The following is a 10,518-nucleotide window of genomic DNA, read 5'->3' as shown; positions in this document are numbered from 1 at the left end:
CTGTGCTCAAATCACAACTAACCCACCAGCTTCCAAAGGAAGCAAAGCTACAGAACACCTTTATTGTGTTTTGTTTTGTTTTGTTAAGGATTTGGAAATGTTTAATTGTAGGGACCTAGAACAAATATAAATGTTCCTTTGCTTAAAAACACATTTCTCCGAATGATACACAAAGTCTGTCCTCTTGGCTAAAGCTTTAACATAATGTCTCCAACACACTGTAAGTCTGACTTCTCAAGCTCTGATGTACTGCGGCAATGCCCTGTTCTGAAGCAGTGACTTACGGCCCCCAGGCCTATTTGTTGTCTGAAGTCAGGGCCTAGAGATTATTCTTATACTCTACTCTCTCAATTCATGGTGACCAAACTGTACTAATAATTTGCCTGCCTACTGTTGTTTATAAAAACAAAGAGCAAATATAAAAAAATAGGATTTTACGCTTTTTAACTATTTACTGTATAATCTTACAGGACTTAATATAAAGAAACTAGCAACCCTTGTTGAAGTCTGACAGCCCAGCACTGGAAGTCATGATGTCGGAGGTAAGCAACCCTCTGTCTTCTCCCTAACACTCAGTCCTGGCTGCACCACCAGGCTGCATTGCATGCGCTTTCTCTCCTCAAACTCTTTCTAAAGCCAATTTGGGGAATGAACTGAAAGAAAACCAAATGAGAGAGGTGTATATAAAGTAGCCTTTATCCTGTCCTGAGGAACTCCTTTCTGTTATGAAAACTATATGCTAACCTCTCATAGCATGATAATACTTTAAAATAAACGCAGAAAAATTTTTTTTAGCCATTTCTTCTTAGTGTTAGCAAGCAGTAAGGCATTTCATATAAGACTTATTTAAAAATTTTAGAAATATTAATCTCCCCTTGAATATCTGTCTTCATATATGTAGAAATGGTTAGCTAGTCATGTGTACAGTATTTTTTGAGTCATATATGCAATATTCAAAAGAAAAAAAATGAAACAAGTGGGAAACTTTATTTAAAGAAGATCGCCTACAGAGCCCAGTCGAACCCTTTCATAACTACTCACAAGGAACTTACTTCAAACGTTAAACACGTCGCCTGATCTAAAGTCTTCATTATCAGAAACACAGAAGGGAATATATAAACGGTGTTGCATAATAATCTGGCACTACAGATTAATTTTTAAAAAAGAGGAAGTAAAAGCTAAACCATTTTTTTCTTTCTGAGGTATACTTTTTAAAATCTGAGAGAAAGAATGATATCATTTTGGAATTTTTACAATAGCTGGTTTATTAGAATTAAATGCCTCTCTCAAAATAATTTAAGTCCTTGGCTTGACATAATGAATAATCTATACAGAAAACCATTAATAGTGGTTTGAGTTAAGCCAGCTTTAGACCTGGGCCTCATCCAACACTTTCTTTTGCCAGTTAACTGCCTTTTTTCTTGTAAATATATAAATTAATAACCTGATAGTTTAGTAATTACCAATGTAATTGTATTTGATAGGACTGTTTAGCTCTGCTTGATTAGATGAAACAGGCACACATGCTTTAGCTGAGAATTTCCTTTTTCAGGCTCTGTGTAAAGCAGCGGAGAGGAAACAGCTTCACGCCCCCAGTGGCTACACCAGGCTGTTTCCTGGAAATGCTTCCCTCCTTTCATCTTCAGACGCTACTGGCTATTTTTTGGTAGGGCTAGACATTAATACTGACCAGTTTAGCTTTCCTGACTGTTAGCAAACTACCCCCGATGAACCTGCTCTCACATCGCAGGCATCGTGGTGATCCTTTAACATATTCTAAAATATATGCTCAACGTAAAAAGATCCAAATTCACAAGAGTATGAAATATTTATAAAAAAATCATGCATCAGATTGTACACTCTAGAAATACAATTCAAATTCAGTAATAAAGGTTAGAGCAAAGCTTGCTCTAAATATTTAAGAAAAGCCTTGAGACTCCCCAGGAGGTCCCAGGTCTCAAATCTCTTTGTCTGCCTGTAGAGAGGTGGCTGCCAGGGCTACTGCCGTGACTGGCTGGGCAATCCCATGCAGCTGCATCCGTGCCAGTTTCTTCTGTTCACACTCTATGACCAGGCGGTTCAGTTCTGCTGCACTGTATCCAATAAGAGTCTTCAAGTCACAAACAAATTTGTACACAAATCTCTTGCCTTGAACTTTACAAATCATGTCCCCATCATAATAATACCTTTAAAAAGAGAAACCACATCAGGACCTCGTAAAAGATGAAGAGTTTGTACTCCCTACTTTTTAGACTTTTCTGCAAACAGAAACCTAGCAGAGTTCTGTATCCACTACAGCAGTTAACATTGACGTCACAGAGTACTTCACATTACAAACCAAACTCTAGAACATTACTTACCAAAACTTCAGACCTCGTTACTCCCAAACCTTATATATGAAATTTTCACAATACATTTTTAACAACTCTGATAACATTGCTTTAGAAACCAACAGAGAACATACTAAAGAGAAGACAAACAAAAGCACCTTGGAAAGTCAGAGACACACCGCAAGGCCTCGTGACCACTGGACCATCCATCCTAGTTCCTTTAATCCTTTATTCCTCATCTAGAAAATGAGGTTAAAACAGTACTTACCCTCATAGAATTGTTGAATAGAGGGATAATCTTTATAAAGTGCTTAGCTTACAATGACTGCCACAGTTAACTCTCTATAAAATATAAGCTATGTTAACAAGAATCCAGATAACAAAAAGCTACAGGTGGTTGGTTGTGAAGTCCACTTTTGTTTTATATAAAATCTAATATGATATATTTAATACAATAAAGAAATACCTTCATCTTCCATGTATTATATAAAGGCTTGCCACATTTTGGAGAAATTCTCCAAACCATGAGGGATCCCAAAAGAATAACTCTAAGGTCAGAAGAAACAGGCTCCAGGAAAAGAGGCAAAGGGCATCATGAAGACATTGCCATTGCAGAGCGGACTCGGAGTCTACTCAGAGGGCTACTTGACTACACTCTCTATGGAGGCAGAAGCCGCGGAGTTTATAGCTACCTTTGTACATCAGACTTCACATCAACAGAAAATTTGAATTGACTAACCACTAAACTACTTGTCATGCAGTTTAAAAATACAAGTTTATGATAAAATAGACACTTGGGAAAAGGAAAAAAGAGTGGTTTCATATTTCTAGAATGTAATTAGGACTGGTGTAATCGTCATTTCTCGGTAAAAGAAAAAAGCGCGCGCGCACGCACGCACGCACGCACGCACGCACACACACACACACACACACACACACACACACACACACTCCCTTCACCATGTCTAATACTTCCTTTCTTCGGTCTGGAGCACACATCACATGATACCATACAGAAGCAGGAGCCGCATCTGTTCTCCCCCTATGGTGTTACATGATGTCCTCACTTACCTTTGTGAAACTAGTTTTTAAAACCTCTTACATTTTGAGCTCTACCATATAGATAGAAGAAACACAAACGTTAACATTAGAAATGCCAATTCACCATTTAGTTCTCACTCAGGTCTAAGAACAGACTGCCAATAACTGAGCACTAAGTCCTTTACCAAGCATCCTTAGTCTAAAAGTATAAACACAAGCTTGCTTCAAGGCAGGAACTCCACTGCTTTTCTCTGTATTTTTTCCTTAAAGGAACATACATAGATGCTGTAGTTTGCTTTTCCTATTTTATCACACTATCCTAAGTGACCACATTCACATGTTCTATTCTACAGTTACCTACCATACAGTCCTTTGAACCCAGCCCCTCCTATCCTGAGTGAACACACTCATAGGCTATAGCTATGTTCTACAGTGACCACACAGTCCACTGGACGCAGACCTCTTCTGGACTCAGTACTGTCATCTGAGGCAGCAGTTCCTCTTTGATACTTGAGTACATCACAACTGCTTCACTTGTTTGTTTGCTGATGGATACAGGGATGGTTTCTGATTTAGGATGCTCTGTATGGACATTCAGACGTGTCTGCTTGTGGTCTACTAAGAAAAGTTGCTTGGTAACTTAGCAGGGCACAAATTGCAGTCCACCCTGGACAGAATCCTGCATGGCACACCCCTGGCCACAGTGCAAAAGCACTCCCATAGCCTCACCAACACTCGGGAGTAGAGGTCTTTCCACTTAAGATTATCCAAAGTGAACTAGGGGAAATCTTTGGATATTCAGATTTAGGCAGACGTAGAATGATAAAACTGTAAATGTAATTGCCAAAACAGGAATTCGTGAATTTAATATATATTCAATATGTAAATAGCATCTTTGTAATGCAAACTAAAAAAATATTTAAGATTAATAAGAAGATTGGTTTTGAACAAAAATGATATACTTTTAAATCACTTTAAACAAACAATCTTATAACAACCTTTTTATAAAGGTCTATGCACCTCAAAATTGTAAGAAAAACTCTTTTTTTTTTTTTGGTTTTTCGAGACAGGGTTTCTCTGTATAGCCCTGGCTGTCCTGGAACTCACTTTGTAGACCAGGCTGGCCTCGAACTCAGAAATCCGCCTGCCTCTGCCTCCCAAGTGCTGGGATTAAAGGCGTGCGCCACCACGCCCGGCTGTAAGAAAAACTCTTAAGTAATTTTTAATATAATGCATAAAACATTTAGCTTAAAAAAACTTTTTAAAAGGGGCTGGAGAGATGGCACAGAGGTTAGTATAACTGGCTGCTTGCTCTTCCAGAGGTCCTGAGTTCAATTCCCAGCAACCACATGGTGGCTCACAACCATCTCTAATGGGAAGCACTCTTCTGGGTTTGTGTCTGAACACAGCTACAGTGTACTCACATAAATAAGAATAAATAAATCTTTAAAATAAATCTTGTACATTCATGCTCTCTGTATTTCCTCTGGGTGTGTGTGTGTGTGTGTGTGTGTGTGAACCCGAAGCTGGCTAATCTCCTACCATGTGGGTTCAGAGAAGAGAATTCCGCTGGGCAGCAGGCTCTGGGGTGAAAACCTTTATTCACTGAGCCATCTCAGCAACCAACACTGACACGCGTGCACACGCTCACACATGCATGCAGGGATGCACACAATCTAAGATAAAGTAGTTTACTTTCATTCACTACCAGGTTTATATCAAGAATAAGAAGCTACATTTTTAGAGAAGTCTGATATTAGAAAACAAAAAACAAATTCTTACCGTAATGCACGGCTAAGTTTCTCATAGTTCATGGTAGGCTTGTTCTTACGTTGTCCCCATTTCTGCGCAACCAACTCAGGCTGATTTAGCTTAAATTCACCTTCATCACCAACCCAAGAAATACAGTCTCGAGCATCCTTGTCAGTAAGAAGTTCTAGCAAAAACTGCCATAGTTGGATCTGACCATTGTTTCCTAGATCCGTAAGCAGAATAAGCATAGGTCATGTTAGAAGCTAACACAGGTAAAGGCAGTGCACAAGCCCTCTGGTCCAACCTCAACCAAAGCAAAAAACAAACTTCTCAGTTTATAAATATTAGCTTAACACTGCCAGAGAATCAGTCCAACTTAGAATATATCTAAATCGACAAGTTTACTAACACCAGTTCATGCAAAAGTACCTGTTCTGTTCCCCGGTGAACTTCTGTCTTCTCCTGAAATCCTTGGGGACCGTTGCACTTTAGCTGCCTTTGCACTGCTGTTTATAACTTTAATCGTAGTCGGTGTAGCGGGAGGCACTGAGGCTGGAATAATCTGCACAGCTAAAAGAAAAGGAAAAAAGAAAAATATATTTTTCTTCTAATACAGAAAGTAAAAATAAATGCAATCAATAAAACTGACGTTCCTGTGATTATGTTAAGACTTCAATTTGTTGAAGCTTAGCTTACAGACAGCTAGTTTTCCTATTCCAAAGTAGCAACTTAAAATGGCAAATATTCATTATCAGAAAGCTACAATACACTTGTTTATAAAAAATGGTTTAAACAGTATGAAAATTTAAACTATTGAGAACTCACACTTGTCTTTAAGACTATAAGAAGTTTACAAGGCCGGTGAGAAAGGCTGGGGCTCATTGGAAATGGAAGGGTAGAATAGAAATTGTTAATACCATCTTAAATCTGGTGAAATTTGCAGCACATGCTACTCAGCAGTCAAAATGAATGAAACAGAGTTGCAAGTATCATCAAAGCTAAGTCTATCGAGTGATCAATAACTCAGCTGATCAAAGATTCATATAACAAGCTTCAAGCACGTACACAACCATGGCTCTGTAGCACTTAAGGTGGTACAGTTTGTAGAAATCAAATCCTGAAAGAAGAGTTGAGGGTAATCAGTTCTCAGTTTAGCGAGAGAGGAACAGGGCAAGCAAAGCCTACACTTGGTTCAGCTGCTTCCGCCCTCTGTAGTCAGAAAATTATGTTGAAAGCTTTAACTTGAAGTTATCTAATAAGAAACATTTCTTATTCTACAGGAATGAATACTCACGCTGGTCAATTGTAACTATCTCATTCATCTGTTGCTCTTGGCTTGCCAAAACATCTGAAGAACACAAAAAATTCATTTTCATTTGAAACTGAAAATACATTCCCAACACAGTAAAAATGAATTTAGCAAAGACAGCCTTTAAAAAAAGCTCCATGGTTAAAAACAAAACCAGTAAAATAAATAAATAAATAAGATATATATTCAACAACTGAAACTTAGTACGCTAATACTCCTAAAGTTAAAATCTCAGCTGTCCTAAGTGCTACAGGTTGATTAGTCATCTTTAAAATACTGCTCTCAATGGAGGACTTTTGTTCCAGCCATATACTTGTTCATTCTGTTAGCTCTGTTCCTTAGGGAACCCTGACTAACAGACCTGAAAAGAATCTTCTACAAAAGCCTTCAGTAAGTATCTATTTGGTCTTCCCAGACCAAATGCCATTGTTAACTCCTTCACATATTAAATATCCCAGTTTCCAGCACTTCAGACAACTAGTCTATATTGAAACTGAACCTGTCGGTCATCACCCTCGGACTGGGTGGGTCATAAGACTGGGACTCCAAGAAGACTCTAAGGGAGTCCTGCCTGGGTTCAGTTTTGAGATGCAAGAGCTGAGGAGAGTGGGAGACTAAGTAAGATGAAGTCTGAAACCTACCAGACAGAAATTTCTTTGGGTCTCTTAAGTTTGAGGGCTTAATTATTTGAGACTAGCCTCAGAGAGATTACGGGTTTAGAGCTTAGCAATCACTACCACTTAGGCAAAATGTCAAACCCTGGGTATTAATTCTTGACATCTGAATGAGATCTCACACACCTCACAAGACCATTATGAATCTGAATGAAAAATGTTTTTAAGAAGCACACTACAAAGTTAACTTTTCAGTAAACTGAGGCTTTTTATGTTTTATTTAGACCTCTAGTTCTGAACATTCTACTCAGAACTGTTCTCTTAAAAGCTCTGGGAGTTTTTTGTTTTGTTTTTCAAGATAGGGCTTCTCTGTGTAGCCCAGGCTGTCTGGAACTTGCTTTATAGACCAGACTGGCTCAAAGTCATAAGAGATCCACCTGCTTCCACCTTCCAAGCGCTGGGATTAAGAGTGGGCATCATCACCACCTGGCTAAAAGCTTCGTTTTGTTTTTTTTTCTCAGTAATTCTTAAAGTCTCATTGATGAAAAGTGCTATTAAAACTGAAAGTATGGGGCTGGAGAGATGGCTCAGCGGTTAAGAGCACTGACTGCTCTTCCAGAAGTCCTGAGTTCAATTCCCAGCAACCACATGGTGGCTCACAACCATCTGTAATGAGGTCTGACTCCTCCTTCTGGTGTGTCTGAAGGGAGCAATGGTGATGTACTCATACGCATAAAATAAATAAATAAAATCTTTAAAAAACAAAAAACTAAAAGCATTCTGCCACTACATGAATATAAGCAGCTTAAAGGTGACAAATTAGAAAGGAACCATTCACTAGACAGCCCAGACCCTGGCTACCTATAAACTCAGCTCCAAACCCTTGATTCTCAGAGACGTGAGTTTGGTGTGGTTCTCGGGACTCTCAAGGCAGAAAGCAGAACACAGGAAGTAATAAGTAATCTAAGAAAATATAGGAATCCTGAATACCAAACTTCCTCTACAGTGCCCCAAACCTTGGCCATGCATGAGAGAAGAAAGATAATGCCTAAAAGCAAGGTCCTGAGGAACATGGAGCCCTAGGGGTATGAAGCACAACCAGTCCTTTTCCCTGAAGACTTTGTTCTTTGCTGACAGACAGATGTTCACATCAACAGCATGCTGAAGAATTTGTATGCCTGGAACACTTCTTATCTATCTTCCCCAAATATAATAAAAGCTGACAGAAATTTTAACTTAGGCTCTGCATGCAGGGGCCAAGTGATAATCAATCAAGGTACAAAAAGAATTCTCACTGTCCAGACAGGTTCACCAGAGATTACTAAGGCCGACAAAGCGGCAGACAGGCTTCTCCGTAACAGTCCTGTCCTCGGAAACAGCACTGTTCAGAGCTATGCCACAGACGTTCTGCTCTCAGAACCCTGTTCTGAGAAGACTTGGGAACAATAGGAACTCTTTTAGAAAACACCTTGCAGATCACGTCCACTCTATAAATGCAGAACTGGACCTTAGATTCTAAAACCAAACCACTTCCTTACTGGAGCAGAGCAGGGACTCATGCTGGGCAGGCAAGCAATTCTATGAGCTATTAATAGAGGCTGGAAAACTCTAGAGGAAAGCTTCTCTGAGGAAACCCAGTCTACTGCACAGAAGAGAAAGAGGAGAGCAAGACTCTTGTTTCCTGACTAGGAAAAGAAACTTCGTAGTAACTCACAGTTTGAGAAACACCAGGTGAATTAGAAAGCGACAGGTACAACTAAGAGTTGATCTAGGAAAGACTGGGAAAACCATGGCGTTAGAGACTATTCTAACTATTGCTGTAGTTCCAAGAACGACTCAGTTGAGACTCTGACACTCAATTTACTCACATTTAACAACTGAAGCTGGTAATAACCCCACACAGCCAATGAATATAGTCAGTCTCTTAGTGACACTTCAAAAAACACCAGTGAGCGTCCACTCAAGAGGAAAGCAGTAATAAAGCTCATCTCGTCCTCAACAGCAGAGACGAAGCTTGGGTAACAATGCTATCTATCCAATTACTGTTTAAGATCTTCTTTCCTCATCAGGTGTATAGCAGAACAAAGGACAAGCTGTGACATTTCCATACGTAAGTCTTAGCAAAAGGAATAGACTCTAGTCCACTTATAAACAGGAAATGATGGAGGTCTGGCTAGCATTGATTGTAACATATAAAACAGTATGAAAGGATGGACTGCTGTTAAGATGGCTTAGCAGACACCTTAAAACATGTTAAAATATAGAGTGGACTCAGCTTATGTACTTATTTGAACTTTTTGGTCAGCCAGGTAGTTTCTAAGTTTTCCTCAGAGAAGCTTTGCTCTGGAGTTCTACAGAACTCCGTAACTCTCTTAAAAATCTTATTTATTGCCGGGTGTGGTGGTGCACGCCTTTAATCCCAGCACTTGGGAGGCAGAGGCAGGCGGATTTCTGAGTTCGAGGCCAGCCTGGTCTACAAAGTGAGTTCCAGGACAGCCAGGGCTACACAGAGAAACCCTGTCTTGGAAAAAAAACAAAAAACAAAAACAACCCCCCCCCCAAAAAAAAACTTATTTATTCAACTAGGAAAAACATATAAAAATGCCTAATCCCACAAATAAAGAGACTAGGAGGGAAATCTCCTGCAATTCAAGGATCTTAAAGTTTCTAGAAATGCAGGGGAGGATTAGGGAAAGACAAGGCAATGATCAGAATGTATAAGAAGGGCTAAAGGTGGAGGCCCATGTGAGATTTTCACAACTTCAGTTCTAGCCAAGCGCACAAGAGGATCCTAAGCTGAGGCTAGCCATGGCACATAGCAAGACCTGTCTCAAAAAGACATACAAACAAGAGAGACCGTGGAATGCGGTGTAAGCCTAGGTTAGAATCTTAGATTGGATACTCCCTATGTCTAACCATCTGTAGGGATCTTACAGCCTCAGTCTCACATAAAAACTACAAAAAAGGGGGGGGGGGGGGGAGTAAGAGTCTAGGGCATTGCTATAGGTGCTGAGATAATACATAAGAACTCCTCATACCGCCTATGACAACATTAATTACTATAGCTTAAGTGTCTGCTTATTAACAATTAATAAAATAAAACAAAGTTACAAAAATAAAATTAAGCTTTAGTTACAATGCAAATAGATAATAACTCTAATTTTATACATTTTCGAAGAAGCTCCAGATGACTCCAAAGAATTTCTCCCCGAGGGACCCGCTGAAAAAAATCTTCTTGGTTGAGACTACATAATTCTCTTCCCGAAATGTTGAGTGTGGTGAGGTCTATATCAGTCATGCTGAACTCCTTCATAACCCAAACCACCCAATGCAGGACTTGGTCTGTGGACCAGTGTATAGGATCTAGAAAGAAAAATATGACCTTTAGCCTGGTTCCATCTTAGATACATTTACAGTTAATTTCTCAGTACACACATATATACACATATACAACCCATACAGGCGACTTCCC

At 39.4% G+C, this 10,518-nt stretch overlaps 1 protein-coding gene across 3 annotated transcripts in view; it reads right to left on the bottom strand.

The window, feature by feature from the left end:
* Positions 1-968: 968 nt before the first annotated feature.
* The window catches only part of Gabpa (GA binding protein transcription factor subunit alpha), a 26,973-nt gene continuing 17,423 nt past the window's right edge, over positions 969-10,518 (bottom strand). For all 3 annotated transcript variants that reach the window (XM_021184525.2, XM_021184524.3, XM_085832376.1), the window contains exons 6-10: positions 10,215-10,409; positions 6,418-6,471; positions 5,553-5,693; positions 5,154-5,346; positions 969-2,186 (exon numbers count right to left, since the gene is read on the bottom strand). In XM_021184525.2, coding sequence (XP_021040184.2) covers positions 1,958-2,186; positions 5,154-5,346; positions 5,553-5,693; positions 6,418-6,471; positions 10,215-10,409 — 812 coding nt within the window. In that variant the 3' untranslated portion in view covers positions 969-1,957. The remainder of the gene's footprint in view (positions 2,187-5,153; positions 5,347-5,552; positions 5,694-6,417; positions 6,472-10,214; positions 10,410-10,518) is intronic.

Source organism: Mus caroli, unplaced genomic scaffold (genome assembly GCF_978045245.1).
Source record: "Mus caroli unplaced genomic scaffold, Mus_caroli_1 scaffold_17, whole genome shotgun sequence".
Lineage (NCBI taxonomy): Eukaryota > Metazoa > Chordata > Mammalia > Rodentia > Muridae > Mus > Mus caroli.
The sequence above is the reverse complement of the archived record's forward strand: the minus strand, read 5'-3'. Positions and strand labels throughout refer to the sequence as shown.